Below are 22,278 nucleotides of genomic sequence, written 5' to 3' on the forward strand. Positions count from 1 at the left end.
CACAGAAAATCACCCTGGAATTATGTCAGCTTACAAGTAAAACCACATTAAGTAGCCAAATCAGCAATATGTTTGATGGCAACAAGAATAAAAGTCTATACAAAGCAAGTGACAGACCACCAGTTCTGAAAAGGAGGACTCTTAAGACATGAAAAAGAAAATTATTTTTCTTAACTTATTACTAATGTGAAAAGCTAAGCAGTGGTGACAAACACAGGGGGGGTTTCAGTACAGTAGAAGTTGACCAACTACAAGCAGTTTGCTGGTGTATTTTCCCCCTCCCCCTTCTTGTATTCTGCACTCATCTCTGTTTTGTTCTTTGAACAGGCTCATTCACCAGTAATGTGATCCACTAGAAGCTACAACTTCTCACTCTTAAAGCAAACAAGAAAGAGTTATCTACCGAATATAAACTGAAACCCAAATCTACTTCACAAGGGAGTTCCAAGTTCACTAAAAACCACAACATAGTAATTAAAAGAAGAGCAGAACTGCAGAAGCAAACAAATTCTTACAACGTCTCCTAAATTAAGTATATTTGATGGCACTTCAAGAGCCTACATCAATCCTATCTAGAGGATCTGCCTCCAAGGACAAGGATTCCAACCAGCAACATGACACCATTCCTTCAGATAGATTTCTTCCCTGCTCCTTAGAAATGAGACATAAGGCCTCTGCTTGCCATTTCTACTGGTATGTGGAACGTCTGATACTTTTTGCTATATATTCAACAGAGAGTACACTTGTAATCAGGATAACTTAAGATCAGTGCATGTTCTAAAAATCTTATTGTCAAGCCAAGGTCCCCACAAATACCTTTCCACAGGAAAGGAATACATAATTTTAGTATAATCAGCTAGTAAAATAAAGCTGAGCAGAATTATCCTCTGTATTCACTTATGCATGAACCTTTTGGCAACTGTAACTTTGCAATTCACAAGTCAGAGATGGGATAATTGCATTTTCTTAAGGGAACTGTGTAACCCCATAAACAAGGTGTTGACATTGCTTGTAACAGGCCATGGGCCTCATGTTAAGCTAATAACCAGGCCTCTGGACTTGCCTTGGCCTGCCTGGAGCATTGTTTTAGCTTGTCCAACTCTAACAGCAATTATCTAAAGATCAAGTGACTTATCTAATTTGTATGGCTTTTACTTAGCTTCGGACACTTGTGCGATATAAATATATGTAAAACCAATAGGTGTTACATGTAATATATATAGAATATATATATGTAACATATATAAGCAAATTCTGATATTTAAATATTGTTTATGTATAAGCTGTGTGTATTTTATATATAAATATTTATAAAAATAGGGTGTTACATCACACAACTGTCCGAAGCTAAGTAAAAGCTATACTTAAGTACACATGCACACACAGGCTGTATATACAAGTAAGAGGGGGGGGGGGTGTGTATTTTTGTAGCTAATAGATATCAGTAACAAGTAGTTATTCTGTAGGGAATGAATTACCCATGACCCCAGAATAAAAAGCTGCGTAGAGGAGCACAAGCACAGAACGACAGCAGAGGCCTTGACAATAAAGGCAAAGGATACCGTCAGAGGCCTCAAGGCTATAAACAACTCACCAACTGCTAATTGCTAGTCAAAGGAAACCAGCTTTGAGAACTGGGCAAAAACAGTTTGGGGGATAACAGAACAAAGAAGCAGCATCCAGCATATGTAAAACACAACGTATATACAAGTAATTCAAATGTAACATGGAAATGCAAAGTAATGAAAAAAGAACGAAGCACAGAGTATGTTAGCAAACAGAAATAATCTCAAGAAAACACAACAGTGAATAGGAGGAAACCATCAACACTGTACATCTCCATAGGAAGGATTCCCTCTACCACTCAGTCTCCCATTCCCTGTTCTTCCCTGCCCATATTTTAATAGGTTTTGGCTTTCTAACAAGTATTAAGCAACTCACTGTAATTTTTTACATGATGTTGTTCTTTAGGTTTCTGATATTGCACCTTTAACATTATGGTATAGAGGGAATCACTAAAATTTCATTGGCATTTACTGCTTATCTACCTGAAAGGAGGTTGTAGCAAGGTGGGTGTCAGTCTCTTCTCCCAAGTAACAAGTGATGGGACAAGAGGAAATGGCCTCAGGTTGCGCCAGGTGAGGTTCAGATTAGATATTAGGAAAAATTTATTCACGGAAAGGGTTATCAAGCATTGGAATAGGCTGCCCAGGGAAGTGGTTGAGTCACCATCCCTGGAGGTATTTAAAAGACGTGTAGATGTGGCGTTTAGGGACATGGTTTAATGGTGGACTTGGCATTGTTAGCATAATGGTTGGACTCAATGATTTTAAAGGTCCTTTCCAACCTAAATGATTCCATGATTTTTTTTTTTTTTTTTTTAATTAAAAACAGTCCTTTGATGATCATGGTAACTTACTGTCTTTAGGCTTTGCGTTTTTACACTTTAAGCATCTTGACCACTTGTGGGTTATAGGTGATTTTTCTTAAATAAATGCCAGGAAATTCCATACAAGCTTAACATTTCATGGACTAAAACACTGACACATTTACTACAACAAACTGTACTGGACACTGTGCATGTAAAACAGTGAACTGTTGTCCTTACACCATACACGACACAAAGTTGCAAACTGCTACCACAATATACAGGAAGTTAACAACCACATTTGTATATGCTGTATTAACCGTATCCTCATTTGAAGATTTTCAGTTCTAGTGTACTTAACAGCTTTGTGCATGAGCAAGAGTTAATTTAGGAAGTTCATGTTTGTTTTCTGTTTGCTCACTTTTTATAAACTCTGAATTAATATTTTGCATTCTAAAATGCAAAGGGGAAGGGTCACCTCCCTCAACCTGCTGGCAATACTTTGTCTAATGCAGCCCAGGATACCATTCGCTGCCTTTGCCGCAAGGGCACACTGCTTGCTCGTGTTCAACTTGGTGTCCACCAGGACCCCTAGGTCCTTTTCTGCTAAATTGCTTTCCAGCTGGGTGGCACACAGCATATATTGGTACATGGGATTGTTCCTCCCCAGGTGCTGGACTTCGCACTTTCCTCGTTGAACTCCATGAGGTTCCTGTCAGCCTATTTCTCCAGCCTGTCGAGGTCCCCCTGCACAGCAGCATGACCAGGATTTCTGTGCTCCAGCTACATGGTTAATTCTGCACTGACATTGATGAGGCATTGCTTTCTGATAGATTTTCAGCAGCAGAACAAACCAATTTCAGCCAACAAAGTCAGCAAGTCAGAAAACCACCAGATACATTTGCATCAACATACAGACTTCACTGCACAAAGCATTTCAATACCAGCTTTGTTCAGAAGAACCTTTCAGAGCAACCATGCTCCCTCAGGCTTGCAAGCAACCAAGGAGCTTATGAATTCTTTCAGAAATTGACTTATTTCAGTGTAGCATTTCAGTTGAAGATCCATCCATGTAAGCAATTCCTTTGTCACCTCTCATTGGTCTGCCTCTTCTCAGACATTCATTCATCCAAATAGAGCACATACAATTGCCTGGTTTTGTTGAATATGGGTAACTTCATAAACAAACAGGTCTGTTCAGAATTTGACTACCTGTACTTTGTCCAGGAAGAGGTGTCATACCATTACAAATTAAGTACTTCTCTAATTCTAGGGGGGGTGGAGGGGGTGGTAAAAACATCTTTCTTTCTTAGGGCTCCGTGCAAAAGCACCTGAAGCACTGAAAACTTCAGTCTTAAAACTACTAGCAAGGAAAACAAAGGTCAACATGTTATTTCAGTTCAGGGCAATTTGAGATGTATGGTATCTGCGAAATTCTTCGCAGCCCTACATAATGAATGTATAGACAAAATCTAAGTAGAGTCATGATCACCGTCAGAACAGGCAAGAGTCTGCCAATGCTACAGACTTTCATTCTTCAGTTGTAAAGAACTCCTACTATTTCTAACAAAGTCTCAATCCTGCATGCTTACTTCACCTGCTGTATCAAGCCAAGAATATCCATTTAACACAAGTAAACCAAGATTTGAAAAGTGTATTATTACTGATCAAGAAGAAAATACAAAACACAAAGAAATGCTTCATATCCATTTACCAAGCGAACGACCAGAGTCAACTAAGTATTCCTTTGTGCATTCATTGGTTGTGTTGTGCATGGTGTGTGTGTCCAGTCAAATAAATGTTTGCATTCATACTACAAAAAGTGAAAACCAGCCTCATCACAACCCATGTAAAGCCCATTCCAGTTGTTTGGGGTTTTTTTTTTTCTTCTTTAAAAAACGAAACCTACTACTGCTGTGCACAATCAAGACTTCTTAAAAAATGAAAGTTGCAATTTGCAGTTCAACTTTCTTACCACACATGTTCTGTTCTACAAGATCCTTTGCTACAAGCTGCAGCATCCAACCACTCATCCTCAGCCCTTCCACTTGTTTCAGTAACTGTGTCCTAACCTTTCTGCACATACTTCTTCACTTAACTCAAATTCCAGGAGATGCTGTTTTCCACTTCTAACACGAGTGCTCCTTAATTTGCGCTCAACTGAAACCGCCCTCATCTAACCTCGGATCTAGTTGTTTGCTTTTATTCCTCTAGCTGCTTTTTACAGTCAGAGATGTTCAACCCCTTGCCAGCCTGTGCACTTACACATTCCAAACTCTTCATTCATATTTTCCTCTTTGCTTACTAATCACTCCTTCACCACATCTTCACGTTGTCTCTTTCCAGTTTCCCTTCAGAAACCCAGAGGGTCTTTATGTTCAGAACTAAGGTAGAAAAAAACTTCAAAAAAATTAAAGTTGTCATCACATAGGCAAAAATTGGTATAACAATCTTCTGCTGTCCAAACTCCTTGATTTAATACCACCTCATGCACACTTAGTCATCAACCTAAGCCTAAAAAAAAAAAAGCAAATCCAAACTAAAAACTCCACCCTCTCCAAGTATCTCAATCCCAGCTTCAAATCAGCAGCCAGTATAACACTGTTGCATTTTTTTTCCTTGAAAGATTGTATCTACCTTCTTTAGTGGTAACAAAAACCTGTCAGGGACAAAGGAAGTGTTACTATTAAGTCTTACTTATAGGATGTCTCCTAAACAGTGTCAGTACAGGACTGAAAAGGTTTCTCTCCAGACAAATGTGTTCAAAAGAACCAAACTACTTAGGGGATGAGTTCACTCAACACTCCAAGCTGAGCTTTCATACAGGTGCATAGCTCTGCTTAGAGGAAGCAGCACAAGCATTCGTTTCTTCTACCAACAGTAAGCTCCCAGACTCCAAGGTAATTATCTGACACTGGTGGCAACACATACTAGCATCTACGCCAGCAGTAACACTTGTACATTTCCTGCAGCCCAATTCTAACTCAAGTTTCTAAAAACAGGACTTAAATTTGCAATGTTTTTATAATTGTCCACAAGTTTTCCTTATTGCACCTCTGTCTTAGGCTGACCTTTTAATTTCAAGCCAAAATAACTCAGGTTTTTTTGAGGACATGGCTGGGAAGATATTTGCACATGACAAGATTCCTATAAAAGCTTTGCCAAAGAGCTCTAGAGCCTCCCCTAATTTGGGGAAGGAACATGAAGCTAAGGAGGTTATTCTAGTGTCAGTCCTACACCTTCTGCAGTCTCTTAAAATTCTTGCAAATTTGGCCTAGTTATAATTCAGGAAGCCATCTGTGCCAGGAGACTACTAGTCAGCTGCTAGAGTTCAGTTTCTTTGAAGATTCATTCCACCTGCACCAAAACAAGCACCATCCCTCAAAATACAGGCAACCAGATGCACAGGAGGCACATGGCATTCCAGCTGCAGAGCTGAACAAGATGTTCTGCTCTTGCTTGCTGGGATCACCATGGAAGCGAGCCTAAGATTAAGGCCAAATAGCCTCTCTCACTCTTTCCCCTTTCCTCTACACTGTACCCAAGCAGCAAAGCTAATGTTGAGGGAGATTAGGAGCAAAGCCAGGTACACAGCAGCATGCGAGGAGACAGGCTTCAGAACTAGGGAAAACAGGTAAAAGAACACAGGAAATAAAGTGAGAACAGGACATAAGATAAACTTTCCCAGAACCTGGAAACTATACCCATTATTCCCAACTTCAACTTTCTTTTCAGCCCCTGGATGAATAGCAGATTTATTGACAAAGTTTTTTTGTCAATAGCCCCTTTTAATAGCAACCCTGTGAATAGAATACTTGATAAATTCTACAGTGCAGCTATTCAACACTGAATACACGGTCAGTATAACAACTACAAAGATAATCTTTTGCCACAATACTATTTATCTACATACCAGTAGCTACCCAACTTACACTGGTCTTACTTGCTATTTTAGGCTACCAAAAGCAGCACCTAATCCCCAAAATTCAATACATTGCACTGTCACACACACATAATACAGCACAGAAAACATTTTAAAAAGCAAGCACACAACACCAAAACTTTATATGCTATCAAACTGCATTACATACATACAGAACAGTAAGTAGTTCTTTAAAAAGGAGGAGCAATGAGACTGTTTCACTCATTAGGTTCCTTGAAGAGGAAGATGTGAAGTTCTTCCAAAAACTGGGACATTCTGAAGCAATGACAAACTACATGGCAGAAGCATACTAACAATGACTGAGTTAACACTCCATCTGGACACCAGTTAAAATGTTTTCTCTTCCCTCAGTCTGGATAAAGAAAAACACATTTAAATAATCAAGTACTTAACTACCTTTGAAAACACAACCCTAGGTCAAACCTCTCTGAAACCAACTTTTGCGTAAGTTTCGGAAGGAGACCATAGTAAGCATAACCATAGTATATCCTTAGGAAACTTGTCCAAAAAGCAAAGACCTCAAAGTCGCAAGAACTATATTCCAAGGATGTTTCAGCCTCAAATATGAGCAAAGATGCTATATAACAGAAGTTGCAATCTGGGAAAAAAATTCACAGAAATGCACCACGGGTAAGATTTCAATGTATAAATACCCTATTTAGCATCTACAACTTAGTAGTATCCAATGTAACAGAAGGTCCAATTCTCTCTAAACTTTCCTCTAATTAAAAAAAAAAAACCCAAAAAAAACAATATTCACTGACTAACCAGATCCTCAACTTACTGTCAAGAATCTCTGGATTCTTAATGTAAATATTATTCAACTGAGTCTGAAAGAACTTGTACTAGGGCCTCAGTAACATTTAGAAAATGGGAAGCAGTTCACAAAGTAGCCTTCCTTGAGTTAACTGAAGGGCAGTCTTACACAATGACACATAGCCACAACTAAAATTCTCTCTGAGGCCCAAGCTGATTTGAGAAGTTAGCTGTGTCATCATGCCACATGCTCTATTAACTAACTATATCACTGAAATAAAAGCTGATAATGAAGTTTCCCCAACAGCAAGTACTTTTGGTTTCAGTTATGAAGAAGTGCTTTTGCTTTAACTGCATTTGATTTCAATTTAGCCAGCAAGTACAGAAAATATTTCCACACTGGCTAATTGAAAGGGAGCTAAAAGAGCAAGAATGTCTACAGAGATGCCACACGCAGCTCAGAGAACTGGGGCCACATGCCATCTAGCAGGAACATGGTCAGTCTACTCCAAAGGGTACCAACTTTGGGTCATTTTATACTAAAAAGTCTTTATATATATAAATAATATTTAAAATAATATATTAAAAAAAAACACTGAAGACAGACAAGGCAAGAAAGACAGCACAGCCAACTCCTTTGCCAGGGTATGTAGAGACTCTTAGAATTCCCTTTTTCTGACACCTGTGCAAATGGATTTAGTTATTGTCAGGAAAAGGAATATTTTTAAAGTAAACTACCTCATGTTTCTAGCTATAACTAGTAATATTTTTAATTTTAGAAGACTATTTTAATAGTCGACTGCAGCACAGAACCCATTAAAAACAGACTTTAATTACACAAAAAGATTCTATGTATAAACAGAAGTCTGCTTCACATGTTTTTCCCTCAAAAGTGTTAGACTTGGGCATGCAAGTGTTCCCCTCTTACATTACCAAAAAGATAAATACCTTTACAAGAAAGTAAAAGAGTGCCTAAATTAGAAGCAGAACTTATCTGCAGAATTACTACCTTACTATTTGAAGATAAATACCAAACTCTACCAAACTGAAATTAAGTCTATCTCATGCTCCCATATGTGAAGATCTTTGGTCTCTCAATAAACTGATTCACCTTACCAATTATCAGAACATCACTAACAACTACAACCAAGAAATCATAAGCTAAAAAAGATACCACACAATTCTGAGACTGTACAATAGGAAATTTACATAAAACTGACTTTATTCTCAAGCTGATTTTAATTACAGGCCATTGGTATTCATTTAAAGTACTAGACATAATTACACTTGACTGGCTGAAGCAACGGCAATGGGAAATACCACATTACAGAAGACATAGAAAATAAAAAATTGGCTTTTTCACAGACTGTTTTAAGGAGGTCACAATTGGTTACCAGTTTTGTTACTAATTTGAAGCTCTTACAGTTATTTCATTTAAAATATAACACTATTGTGATGTCAATTTCATAACACTGGTTGTTCATACTGACTAGTTATTGCTCTCATTCAAATAATTTAAAGCCATAATTATATATTTAAGAACCAGGTCAAGTTTGTAGATTGCTGAACTTATATCTTATTGATAGAATTAAAAGGAGAGGACAACATAAAAAAAGGCTCAAATGAGAAAATAATACCATTTATTCTTCAGCATCCAAATGAAAATTCAGAAGAAAAAAAATTAACCTTTAATTCCTTCATGTGTACCTAAACATGTGAAATATTGATAAAATCTGCAGTTTTCAGGAATATCTGACTTCCCCCATTATAAATCCAAAGATATATTTCTGTGCATAAAGTAATGTCTATTTATTGCTTGGAAGAAGAGCATTTGATTGCCAAGTTAAAAATTATACTAAAAAAAATACATGAAGTTGACTACAGATCCTGACTGCAGCCTTCACAAACATTCTCACCTACCATGGACAGGCAGGTTTTGGATAGAGGTAACTTGGCAGAAAAAGCAGAAAATATATGGATGAAGTTATTTTTCTTTTTTAGTATTATTTTATAAAAAAAACAAAACTAGAAGTATCATGCTTCTGGAAGAAGTATCGATAGGAGAAATAACTTGGTAGTTGAGCTTGAAACTTTCTGTCAGAACAGTATTGGCTATTTAAGTTGGGAACATGTCATAACTTCTCTAAAATGCACACTTAAAAAAATCAACCTTGAAGTAATGTGAAATTCAACATTCCCGGTAAGCCTAACCTGCAGCACAACTGAATATTTCATCCAGCCTGCTCCCAGATCTTCATGGAAAGAGGACAGGCAGGAACAGGCTCAAGGTCTTCCCAGCAAATGGAGCCACCCTCCAGATCACATCTTTTCCAGGGAGTCCCCCTACTCTTTACCCCATCATGCAGTAGTCACACTATAAAAAGATGTTTCCAGGAAAACAATAGCCAGGAGCAGCCTGCCACAAACAAGAACTCCCCCGATGTATTTCCATGGAAAGGAGCAGGCTAAAGGAGGAAGACTCAAGTTCACAGCATAAATTGCTTGGAAAGTACTAGCCTTCTGTGTTATCACCTTTCAGACAAACAGTTTGGGAACACATGCACACACTCTGTAATAAATGATCATACAGTGAACCAGTACCTGCAAAGTTAATGCAACATACCCAAGAAGCATGACACCTATTGTGCACTCACAGATGAATTGAACTCGACAAAAACTAGGGTTATATGGTTGCAACGTACAACTTCTTACAAGACCAGAAAACAGGCCATGTAGCCCACACCGGCAACAACACATTCCCATTTTCTGCTCTTGCAGAATGAAGCCAGCAGACATGAGGTTGCCTGCTGTTTCAAGTTTACTACTACTAGGTGTAGAGTTATTAAAACCATGAAGATCCTTATGTGGATATGAGAAGAAACTACGTCTTGCAGGTTAGAATATCAAAGGCTAACAGATCGGTATCTTATTCAATAAATGGGAGAAAATGAAATACTGCATGGATCCTCAAGAGAGTTAAAAAAAAAAAAACAAAACAAAACACACACACACACTCATACACACACCCAGAACAAGAAAAATGGTAGCTAACATTGAAGTTTGCCAGCTAAAAATAAAAAGCACAACTGCAGTACATTAAGCTTCTGATATAAGGCATCAACATTCTGATTCACCAATAAGCGAATCCTGTTCATACACGTCCCACAAAGATTATGTCTAGCTTTTCATCATGGAGTTGGTTAGCATCAACCAAGTATTGAAGAGAAATGCACAGACTTCGTTAAGTAAAAGATTTCTGTAACAAACCTATTTTCATAACTACCTTTCATGAAATTATATGATTTAAAAAACCTCATGCAAGATTACGATCTTCTGAAAACCTACACAAGATGATGAAATAAATGCTCCAGAAAAAAACATTCCACATGCAGCAATGCATGTTTATGTTTTGCCTGTCCCTGTGTTTCCACCACAACATAGATTCAAAGAAGTTGCAGTTCTATGAAGTAAGATGTACACCTACATGACACTAATCATACAGTAAGCCAAATAACAAAATCAGCTACAGTGTTTGTTATTAGTACAATTCAGACACAGGTTACTTTGTTAAAAGAAAAGGATGCAGAACTCTACAAATTTAATCTTTAAGGTAAACTAACAAAACCCTTTCATTCATTAGCTCTCATAAAGATAGTGAAAAATCAGTCAAGGAGAAACCACATCTCACCACTTTGCTACAGAAGTTCCCAAATAAAGTCAAGATTCTGCAAGTTGTATCTATACTCAATTTTTCTTCCAAACAAACATGCAGGAAATTAAAAGTTACATGTAAGTAGTTCAACAAGACTTACGGGAACATTTTAAGTGAAGCACTACAAGTACTCTAAGAACTAGTAGTGTTTTCACTACACTTTAATATGCAACAAACAAAGGAGAAGAGATCACTGTAGTATTCCCTGAAGCATTAGAGGTTTCTTCTCATTGAGTTTAAGTTTGTACTCAGATAAACACTTTGTGATGTTTTTAGAGAATCTTCAGCATGAACATTTGCCTGAATCCAACCTTAGAGTAAAACTATTTCAATTCATTAACCTGTCACATGTGGACTCACAAAAAAAAAAAAAAAACCAAAACCACCAAACACCACTCCTTAGAAATTGTTCAGGTAAGTAAAAGATATGTGGAAAAACAGTCTGAAGTAATCTACAATAACATGCCACAGAAGAAAAAGTTGCACCACAGTTTTAAGCAGCCTGGCCCAGTCAAAAGCCTCAAATAAACTAAGCATATGAAACCAGCGAACTGTTGATCTGTAACAGCACGTGTATTACTACGCAAAACACCACCACAACGACAAAAAGCACATGGCTTCTAACATAAGGGCAAAACACCTTTTCTTCTTAACACTGCAAGTGACAGCATAAGCGAGAACCGACCGGCTTGAGCAGAAGCCAGAGAGAAGACTTGAGAGAAGTCAGCCTTTACCTATCAAAGCCTGGAAAAGGTTACTTTGGAAGATGCTGATGACACGCTCTATGGAGTTTCGCAGCTGCCGGTCCTCCGCCTGGCTCAGCTTGGAGCGGTATTCCTCCAGGAGGCGCAGGGCTCGCTGGGTATCTGCAAGCGGAGACCAGACACACCGGTGACCCCGCCGCACCAGGTACGAGGACCGGGGATGCACACGCCGGGGACGCAACAAGCCTCCGCGGCCGGGACCGCCCCAGACCAGCCCCGCGGCTTCTTTGTTCGCGCCTGGGAGAGCGCGGGCGGGACCGTGCCCCTCGGCGGGCTCGCACCGCACCGCAGCCCGCGGACCGCCGGCTCCCGCCAGCCGACCCTGCCCGCCCGTCCCGCCGCCGCCGCAGCGGCAGCTGTCAGGCAGCGACTCCGGCAGCTGCCGGGGCCCCTCGCCCTGCGGCGCTCACCTTGCTTCCTGACGGGCATGGCGCTCCGGGGCCGCGGCGCTCCCCCGGCGGCCGGGGCTCCGCCTCACAAACTTTGAGCTCGACTCGGGGCGGCGCGGCGGAGGCGGCGGCGCGGCTCCCCCTGCCGGCCGGGGGGGGGAGGGGGGGCCGGCGGCGGCCGCTCCGCCTGACCGACCCGCCGACCGACCCGCACACCCGCCGGCCGGCCGGCGAGCGAGCGGCTCCGCTCGGGGCTCCCGCCGGCGCCCGCCGCGGCTCCTCCGCGAGAGACGGGACAAGCCGGGCCGGGCAGCGCGGTGCGGAGCGGAGCGGAGCGGCGGGCCGGGCTGGGGCGGGCAGGGCAGGGCAGGGCTGGGGCGCTCGCGCCGCCCGCCGCCTCCCGCTCGCACTGCTCGGAAATTCCAAACTTTCCAGCCAAAATGGCGGCCTGGAGGCTGTGGGGAGCGCGCCCCCCCTCTCCACGTGACCGGGCCCGCCGGCCGCCCAATCAGGGCTCGGCTCGGCTCGGGGCCGGTACCTAGTCGGCGGGGCGGGAGGGGAGGAGGCAAGGTGAGCGCTCGCCGCCCGCCTTAAAGGGGCCGGCGCGCGGCGGCCTGGCCCCGCCCAGCCCCGCGCGAGGGGGCGGCGGTCCCCGCGACCCGGCCCCGCCCGCCCGGCCCCTCGGGGCGCCCGAAAGCTGCCGCTCCGCACCGGCGGGGCGGGGGCGGCGCCGGGCAGCGGAGCGCCCGCCGCGAGAAGGCGAGGCTGGGTCCGTACGCGGCGCCGAGGCCCACCCCCGCCCCGCCGGGGGCCCGGCTCCCCGCTCCGCCCAGCCCCTCGGCGTCCGCCGGCGGCGTGCTCCCTCCCGCCGGCCGAGGCGGCGCGGCCTCACCGGCGGGAACGGGACACCGCCCCCACACACACACACAACCCCCCCCGAGCGTCCCCGGCGCTGATCGCCACCGCCCGGCTGCGGGAGTGAGGCGCTCCCCGGTGCGGCGGGGCCGCTGTGTGCTCCGGGAGGCCGGGACAGCTACAGGTGTGCCGCCGCAGTCCGGCCGCAGTCCCTTTGGCTGCCGTGTACCCAACGCGTGGGCAGCTGGCAGGCGTTAACGGGCAAAAAAAGGGCTAAATAACTGCGCTGGCACTGGTGCCGTGGGAGTCCCGGGGACGGACCAGCTCCTGTTGTGCTGCCTACCGTAAAAACACACGGCTGGAGGTGCTCCCTGCTCCGGGAAGCGGATAGCCTAATGACATGAGAAGAGGTCATGGGACAGGCAGGGAGACACAGATACCTTACAGACCTTACTGGCCCACACAACGAGCTTGGGCACCCGCCTGTTGCTGGGGTTTTCCTTCAGTCATCCTGGCGAAGAACGGCATGGGAAGGGCTTATTTGAAGGAGGATAAAGGAATAGCTTTGCTGCGGTTAGCAGAGGACATAAGGTTAACATGAGGACACCATGGGAGAAAGCATGAAAAGCCTAGCTTATCTGGAAATTTAAGAAATGGGCTGTAAAGGCTGGCATCACGGACCGATCAGAATCATGAAAGCTACTTTCTCAAAACTGGCATGGAAATGGTAATGAGGTGCCTCCAAAGGCAATGCAAACAGCTTGCTTTTTTTGTATGATAGCAAAGAGGAGACAGCATAAAAATGGGTGACTTGCATAGGAACATGCGCAAGGTAAACGACCTTTGCAGCATATTCTAGATGCCCATTAAAAGGAAAATGTATATTAAAACTGGTGAATTTAGGGGTAACTCAAATGCTTGTATTGAGGGGGAACGTTACTTATTTCTCAGTCAGATAGACAATCGACCAGAACCTCAGATCTGAAACACTTCAGTCCTTGTAAGTACGTGCATATGAGAGGCAGAGACTTGAAAGTTCAAAGCAAATCCTGCTGACGTGATTTTTTTTGATCCAAGTTTGCATCTTCATTTACACTTTTTTGATTTAGACACAACTGAAAACGTACAAGAGCTTACCCCACGTACCTAAAAAGAATTTCCCGAGCAACTCTTGCAAATTTGAAGTCTGAAAATTGAGACTAGATTTGGCCATGGCAAAGTCCTAATCTTAAAGAAAACTTACACTGCAACAAATCTAACACAGATCTAGAAAAGGCCTCTCTCTCTCTCCCCACCCCCCCTCCCCAATACTCCCATGTTTTGTACTTAGATTTTCACCAGGAGTTTCTCCTCCTCCCACAGCTATGTACTGTGAAATTGTACACATACCTCAGTGAAGAAAACAGAATAGACGTTTAATGCTGACACACACTTCTCATTCTCCTCCTTTCTAGTTGTATTTTCATACTTTCAGAGTTTTGGCACTAACTGGTACCAGTTCATATATTTTGAAATGAAAGCATGCTAAGAAGGGAGATTGGCAGAAGCCTCCATCATCTGGCCTCATCAGTTTTTCACTGTTTACAACAGCAATAAATGTACTCTAAAGGGGCCATACTCCTCCTGATGTCAGAGGAATATATATACAGAAGGAGAGGAAGAACAGCCTAAATTTAGCTAGCAGAAAAGAGACATCTGCAGCAGTTAGGTTGATTTTGCTGACTGATGAAAATATATTATTACAAAGCAAAAAAAAAGAAAATTTTTTGCAGTTAAAGGAACCACCATAAAGAAACTACTTTTTTCATAAACAGGATTTGATGTTTCCAAGGCTTTTTTATTTTAAATCACAGGTAATCCCATTACATATGGTCATTGTGCTGGGGATAGAGAAATAATCCCATATATAATATCCTGAGACAGCATTTCTCACTTGTTACTAATGCTCCAGGAAAAAAAAAAGAAAACATCAAAGAGGGGGTCAGGATGACGGATCAGCAAGTCAGGAAGCAATTAGGTAAGCCTTATTGTACCTCAGAGAGCAGTGTTGGTTCCTGGCACTTCTGTTTCAGTTCTAGGAGTGTATTTGTTGATTGAAAGTGGTTGAACCAGAAAGCACAGTATTAAACTTCAGTATATAAAGTGGGTTTGAAATTCCAGTGCACATAGAAAACATCCCATGAATGGAAAATGGCATTTTTACTCACACATTGAAGTAACAGTCAGTGTTGCAAAACCATTCTGTATTACACATCGTCTTTTCCAGGCTCCAGTTTTCAGGAAATTGTGTAGTTCCCTTTGGAGGAGGGGAAAACTGGGTATGAACCAGAGCATCGTTTGTGCCACGGCTTAAGCAACATCATTTAAATCAAACCGTTACAGGCAGCATACAGAAAGGCTTGTACTTAAATTGTAGCTGGTGTGGTCAGCATACAAGTCAGCATTATGCTGTGCTCAACACGTCCTGGCTGTGGTCCAGAATGACCCTTGGCATAGGAACTCCAGAACAATTACACGAAGAAGCAGCCCGTTGTCGCTGTAGCCCTCTTGGCCCCAGAAGCGGCTGAGGATCTGACCGATGCCCCCTCTCCCTGCCTTCAGATCTCACTGTTAAAATCCCTTCTTTCGCAAGCGCTGCCAGCAGCCTGCGTGGGACGCTCTGTCTGGGACCGTACCTCTGGCAGGGACAGGCAGCTTGCTACAATGGATGTATTGCTCTGCCTGTTGAAGGACACGGTCCTTCGGGGGGATGTGCGATATGGGAGCAGGCAGCTTTCGGCAACAGGGCGGCCAGCACAGCCCAGATGTGGAGATGGGGAGAAATGTCCGTAACAGCCACCTGATCCTAGCCCATGCCATTTGTACACACTGGGAAAAGCAGGCAAGAGGCTAATAAACCCAGTTTACAAACCCATAGTGAACACAGACAATGCTTTCCCATTTTGAGAAACTATGCCAGAGCTTGTTGGCAGCTGCCTGCTCTGAAAATTATCACAGTAGTGACCCCTGCCAGGGATTTGTACCTGATCGTACACCAGCTCCTACCTCCTCAAGGCAGGCTAGCTGCCAAAAGCCACCTTGAAAACGGCCCTGCTCTAGAAACATCACCTGTACAGCTGGCACCCCACTGCGGGGAACAGGAGTGCTGTCAGTCATGTCTTGCAGCAGTCACGCTTTGGCCACAGGCAGGGCAACATGACACAGAGGGGTCTGACTTCATGCCAGCTACCTGGTGGACCCCTTAAGTCCCGCTGGAACAAGTTGACAACCATGTGGACTGCTCAAAATGGCAATATAAGTAGATGTGTTGCAGCTGGTGCCCCACACAGTAACTGGAGAGTTATGATGAACTCAGGAGCTTTCAGGAAACATCCACTAGATCCACACATAACACACCAATCAACACAGCAACAACCATTTGAAAACCAAGACAAAAAGGACAGCAGACATCACTACATTGCAAGAGTTTACAGTTGTCAGTATGGCCAAGAAAATGCAATAGTAACAAGCTCAGACAAACTCTGTTACAGCAGAAGGCGGGGCAGACTAACTCAATAAATACTGGTACATGTATTCATATTCAAGTTGGACACGGGTGTCTAAGGTGGCATATTGCTAGAATCAATAATATTAACTTTAGCAAAAAGAATTGCTGCCTGTTGAAGAGTAGTGAGTAAAACTTGAGAGTTTTTTATCTTGGGCTTACTAATACAAGAAAATTGATCCTTTCTGTCTTATGTTTGTCATCTGTTTAATGCCCAAAGTCACCATATAGTATAGGACTCACCATATAGTACACAGAGCAGATGATTTCCCTTTTTCATACAGAACTGGGAATTGCTACTCATAAAAGGATCTCTGACAGCTGCAGAAAAACTTTCACTTCTCTCCCCCTGCAAACTCAGTGCAATGCTTCACAGCTAACTGGGGAAGCTATGAAGCTAATGAAGCCTGATTTCCCCTGGCTAATAAGGAATGAAGCCTGAATGAAGTTAGCTTGTTCATTATGCCTCCACTCATCTGGATTCCGATGTCCGATAAGATTGGATCATGTGCCACAGCCTTACCTCCCAGGAGCTGTCTTTTTGGGAGAGTGCCTTTTCTTTATCATCTGTAATTTTGTGGGTTATAAGAAATGCAAACAACTTCTTACAGAAGCATTCTGCTTGAATGAAAGCATGGCATAGTAGTATATGTCTTTTTTTTTTCTGCAAGAGCTACTACATAACAGCTAATTTTCATGAGACTACTAAAGATTAAAGCTACTCTTTTCATTATATTGCGCAGTTACTGTGTCACGCGCCTGTCATATATACTGTTAGCAGTCAAAATACCAGCTTGCTCTTGTCTATCCATCTTTGTTCTTGTGGGTAAAATAAGTTGCTGCCTATCACGCACAGAAGGATCCACTCTAATTCCAGTTGTTAAAATCAAAGTTTTATTAAAAATCACAGTTCTGCTTATTTAATTAAGCTTACTCAATAGAATTCTTATGGGATCATCTTACACATCTCTGATTGTCTTCTCTGTATAAGAAAGATTGAAATCAAACAGTTTCCCCAGTAATACAGGCTTCATATTTTTAATTTGTGAATTCTACATCCAGTGTTTGTCCTCATAACTGAAACGTGTCTTAGGTTAATTTGATCTTGATCAGAATACAAGGATGCCTTTATTCTTAGGGTTAGAAAGTCCAGCTGAGTATGACTAGTAGACGAACATGTTCCTGTTTACAGGGACAGTAAAAAGGAACTGGTCTTTTTTTTAAATCTAAAAAAAAATTTTAAAAACTTCCCCCCCCCCCCCCATCATTGTGCAGTTTGTGTGCCCTGAAGTTTTTTGAGGTCTTGTGCAATTAGGGATTGTGTGGCATGCGTATAAAGTCATCTCATCTTTCTTTTGCTCTTGTAATAAGGTATATCTATTCAGTTTGGGACAGATTGCAATCCTACAAAAGAGTGAGTTTTGTTATTCTAGCAACCTCAGGAACTAGAGCATTATAAGAAAATGGTATGCAACTTCTATTTCATTATTTAGAATGTTTTATTTAAATGTATTTACCTGATGTACAGAATAGTGTAATCTGGCTGCTAATTCTCCAATGCCTTCTGGAAGGCTGCAAAACATCAAAAACAAAACCATACAAAACAATATTAATTACAACCTAGATCATCTTCCTCCACACTTTCTATAACCAGGGCTGTGTTATATAATATCAGCTTAACAGCTTCTTAGTTGACTTCCTGATGTAAAGATAAACATCATTATATAACCTGCCTATTTTAACTTTCTCAGTCAAATTAAGCAGAGAGGTTCGTGTATTGTATGGAATGAGTTTGCCTGTGTGAAAATCCAACCTAAACAGTAAACCCTCCAAGAGCAGGTTAGATGCTCTCCAGCAGTATTTTCCTGTGAGGAGTGCAGCAGTTGCTTTGGATTTTGCCTGATCAAATGCTGGCAGGTGTGTTTAGAAAGTTAATTTGGGAATTTTTCTATGACCAAGTGTTACCCAATTAAAACACAATCTGTTCAAAATAAATTTAACTCTTCATCTCATATGAACATATAACAAATCCCCCCCCAAATAGCATTCAGACAAAACACAAGAAAGTGCTATTAAACCTCACTGTAGGATTCAGACGCAGGCTATGCAAAGTAGCACCTCCTAGAAAGTGCAGAAGCCACTTTTACTCTAATGCTTTTTCCTTATTTCTGTGGCACAGTCCACAGCATGCCTTGAAGTGGAGCCGCTAGCCATGGCTCTGTTCACTCTGTGCTCATTTTCAGGCAGCTGCTCTCTGGCCAAGGTAGCTCATCCAGAGTTCTTGCACTGTGTTAGTGTCAGCTCAGACATCTGTACAAGCCTAATCACCTCTGGAGTACAGAAAGTGGTGTGCCTGAACCACGCGATCCAGTAGCACACAGCAAAATGACATCACAGCATATCACATCAAGATACCTTTGTCTTCCCAACCCAAACAATGTAGTATTTGTAGCAGAGAGCATGGGATTGTGCCCAGCCTTACGCCTCTTACACAAGGGTCAGATCTATATAGGTCTGCTGCCACCATATTTTCCATCACATGCACCTGAAGAAACAAATAGTCTTCATATTTTGGGATTACAGACACACGTAGCTAGATCAGGCGAGTAGAAAAACTAGAAAGGGTGTTTGGCGGTGATTTTTATAGGAATCAAAATCATACTTATCAGAAAGTACCTTCTTTTAAAAAGCTAAGAATCACTTTCCAAATAAACACTTTTCTTGCAAAGTATTAAGGCATTCTAATTCACACCAAACACAGTATTTCCAAACACTGCAGGAACACACTGAGCATGTGGAGCTCTTAAAGTAACCCCTCTTTCTCCTGGGATGACAGACAGCTTGTTTAAAATTCCCTCTTCCTATGCTAACACCTACCTTTTGAGCTCACCAGATAATTGAAAGTATGTATTTGAGAGCTATTAGGAAGAGCAGAGACAGCAGGCTGCTGGTTTGCCCTTCAGAAACCATAGCTCCATCTGTAGCATTTTGCTTGCTAGTAGCTACACGCTATGCTGTGGGTACCCAAGTCCCAAGCTTCCCATCTCCTGCCCCTCCTCACTCCCTGCTGCTCAAGATTGTAGAAGTTTTCTGCAAAGAGTTCAGTTGAGAGGAGGAGTTACTGGAGCCAGCATGCTCAGTTGGCCCTCGGGGCTACCTCTGGTGGTGAGCAGGTAATTGAATTATCAGGCACACCTTCCCTTTAATGGGTTTTTCTCCCTCCTTGTTTGTGTAGAAGCTTTGGGAGGATAAAGGTGAGTACGTTCCACAGCTATGTGAAGGAAAAGGGCAGTGTTAAAAAGGAATGCAGCTACAGAATTCGAGAAAAGTTTCATCTTGTTTGGAATTTTATGGATAATTTACATTGTAGGAGGGAGAGGCTGCCAGTGGCTGAAGCTGAGGGGTGAGACCTCCAGTGTCTCACTGAACAACTGCAGAGCTGGAGCAACTCTGGACGAGCAGTGAGGAAACCTGGAAAACTGTGTCCGGCTATGCAGGGATCTACTGATGAAGAGGACCTAGGGGCTGCAGAAGTTGCCCACAGTTAATGCATCCTACCCTTCACTCCAGGTGAAGTGAGCATTCAGTGGTGCTGAGCTCCCATACAGCTTTTCTGTTATATTTTGATATGCGTTTAGGTGCAGAAAGTCCTTGTAAACCTGGTCTGTTTTCACGAAAGGACTTTGCAGAGAGCCCTCATGTGGGTTTTGTAATAAAACACCCTTTAAATCCTAGTGGTATTGTGTCTGCTCTTACTGAATATAAAAGAGGTTGTCAGAGTCCAAAGGAACCTGTTACTGATTCACATGCAGATTGCAGTTTGTCCTTTCAGTAAATCCTCTGTAACAGATAGCTCATCTAAGCTTTCTAGCTTGCATATCACTTATCTTGGCCCAATTCCCTGATCAAATACTATTGCAAGTTGAGGTCAATGGAAATTTTAACAGTTCCTGATGATAAGTTCCCAAGGAGCTTATATTAGGCTCTCAGAATCAGAACTACTTCTGAACACACTGACCTAAGTTTTTTTGCTGCTGTTGGCAAAGGCTTGCATGGACAGGTAACGTTTCCAGCTAGGTCCAAGTATCTAGCTATATGCTCCAGAAAGCTACAGGGAAGCTGGCTGCAATAATCAAACATGTACAGTCGGAGACAACAAGTACTGTAAGGCTATTTACTACTGATATTCCAGTGCTTCTATTCCTTCCATTTGCTTCTTGTCCTCAAAATACAGCATTTCTGGAAATAATCTATCAACCTTTTTTATTTTCAGATTTTCATTACGGGCGGAGGCAGAAATCTTCCACTAACCACGACTGTGGTTTTGCAAGGTAAAAAGTGATATCACCAGAGGCTGTACTACATTCCTTCTCAGATCTACCCTCTTGCAACAGTAGAGCGCATTGAGTAACTAACTAGTTTGTCCGATACCAAGACTGACTCATAAGGAGAAGAAAAGTTGGAAGACAGGTGTATGCTTGCAGTTCTCGTCCAATTTTCCTGGTAGCTTAGAAATGTGGCAGAAGAAAACATTAACTTCGTGATATGCAGGCCCCTTTTCTGGAATGGTTTATGTTTATGTATTTGCTTAATGCTGAAAGCAGTGAAGTTCCTTTATTTATTTTTGGTTGCAGAGACCACATGGACTAGGACTTAAAGGTAAAATATTCTCCTGTTTCTTTCATCAGTAAATACTTTACACTCTGCAGAGACGGACTTACAGAAGAAGCACGGGGTGATGTGAAGAGCTGCAGCAAAATAAATGCTGTGAAGTTGAACAGTGTAGAAATCAAAATCATACCAGGCAGGAGGAAGAGGCAAGAAAGGCAGGTATTCAACACAGGATGAGCATGAGCCCTGAAATACGGCCATGAAAGGGGAAGATGATGGATGCAGGCTTCAGGAGAGACATTTTCAGCAGGTAGGGTTATCCTAATGGCCCTGTACAAAACACTTGTGAGACCTCACCTAGAGTAATATATAACCATGACCATCTGTGTTCAACGAAGGTGAATTTGCACTTGAAGAAGGCAGAGGAGGGCTTCTGGGATGATGACCAGAGTGGAGAGCCTCAGAGGATACCCTCAGGTCAGCCAGGCTATTGAGGAAAAAGAACAAGGTTCCCCCAGAAAGCAGAAAGCTTCCTGGGACAAGAGCAGTGAGGCTGGGACCTGCTTCCTAACTAGAAGAGCACAGACGAGTCACTGAGCTGGTTTCAAGGTAGGACTTGATGAAGCCACACATCGCAGTAGACAGAAAGCAATATTTTACTGTGTTCAAAGTCCACACAGTGTTCTTTGAATGCCAGGTTCTAGAGTCTGGGTGCCTTTCACCTTGCATACTCAGACTACACTGTGTCTTTAAATAGAAAAGTAAATTTCACAGCCAGATTTGGGCTGCATCTGCCTTGAAATTGCTCTATATTAAGGGGAAGCAGTGTGCAAAGATGTAGATTTTGGTTTTGTTTTATTCCAGTAAATTGTCTCTCTCACACAGTTTCTCTTGTGCCTTCATTCTTGACATTTCTGGGGTCCTCTGGTAGGTGGTCTGGACAGTGTTGTAAGGTACAGCAGCTTCAAGATAACGAGCTGCTGAAAGGCAGGAGTCCTGAGGACTATTCTGATAGCTGAGGACATCTCTAGCATGGTAAAACACTAGATATGCTCCTCTACTGTAAGGTGAACGGGGGGGGGGCAGGGATAGACTAAAACCTCTGCTAGTTTGGGGTTTTTTTTACTGCTTTATATTTAGACATATCAAGGAAGGGACAAAAATCAGCTAGTGAGGAAGAGTGGTACTCCTCTCATCAAAGCTGCACTGAATTTACACTTCTGCTCTAGGATTGCTATGAACTTCCAGGCCTGTGCACTAAGGGTATACTCAAGAGAACAGCTCAGCCCACCATCATTGGTTTGAATTCAAGGACTTCTACTTACTTTCCCAACCA

The 22,278-nt window shown here is 42.5% G+C and overlaps 1 protein-coding gene and 1 long non-coding RNA gene across 22 annotated transcripts in view; both read right to left on the reverse strand.

Annotated features, from left to right (window-relative positions):
• Positions 1–12,385, reverse strand: part of DLG1 (discs large MAGUK scaffold protein 1) — a 173,983-nt gene extending 161,598 nt beyond the window's left edge. For 7 of the 20 annotated variants that reach the window (XM_069792309.1, XM_069792306.1, XM_069792305.1 and 4 more), the window contains exons 1-2: positions 11,954–12,382; positions 11,514–11,645 (exon numbers count right to left, since the gene is read on the reverse strand). In XM_069792309.1, coding sequence (XP_069648410.1) covers positions 11,514–11,645; positions 11,954–11,972 — 151 coding nt within the window. In that variant the 5' untranslated portion in view covers positions 11,973–12,382. Of the gene's footprint in view, positions 1–11,513; positions 11,646–11,953 lie in introns of all 20 variants that reach the window. The other 13 variants (XM_069792300.1, XM_069792290.1, XM_069792307.1 and 10 more) reach the window with 4 other exon arrangements.
• A 682-nt stretch (positions 12,386–13,067) lies between these two features.
• Positions 13,068–22,278, reverse strand: part of LOC138686689 (uncharacterized) — a 31,972-nt gene continuing 22,761 nt past the window's right edge. Inside the window, exons 2-4 of one of the 2 annotated variants that reach the window (XR_011325981.1) lie at positions 17,849–17,903; positions 14,821–15,083; positions 13,068–13,298 (exon numbers count right to left, since the gene is read on the reverse strand). This is a non-coding gene — a long non-coding RNA (uncharacterized lncRNA). Of the gene's footprint in view, positions 13,299–14,296; positions 15,084–17,848; positions 17,904–22,278 lie in introns of those variants that run through there. The other variant, XR_011325980.1, reaches the window with a different exon arrangement.

The sequence above is a fragment of the Haliaeetus albicilla genome, chromosome 9, assembly GCF_947461875.1.
Source record: "Haliaeetus albicilla chromosome 9, bHalAlb1.1, whole genome shotgun sequence".
NCBI lineage: Eukaryota > Metazoa > Chordata > Aves > Accipitriformes > Accipitridae > Haliaeetus > Haliaeetus albicilla.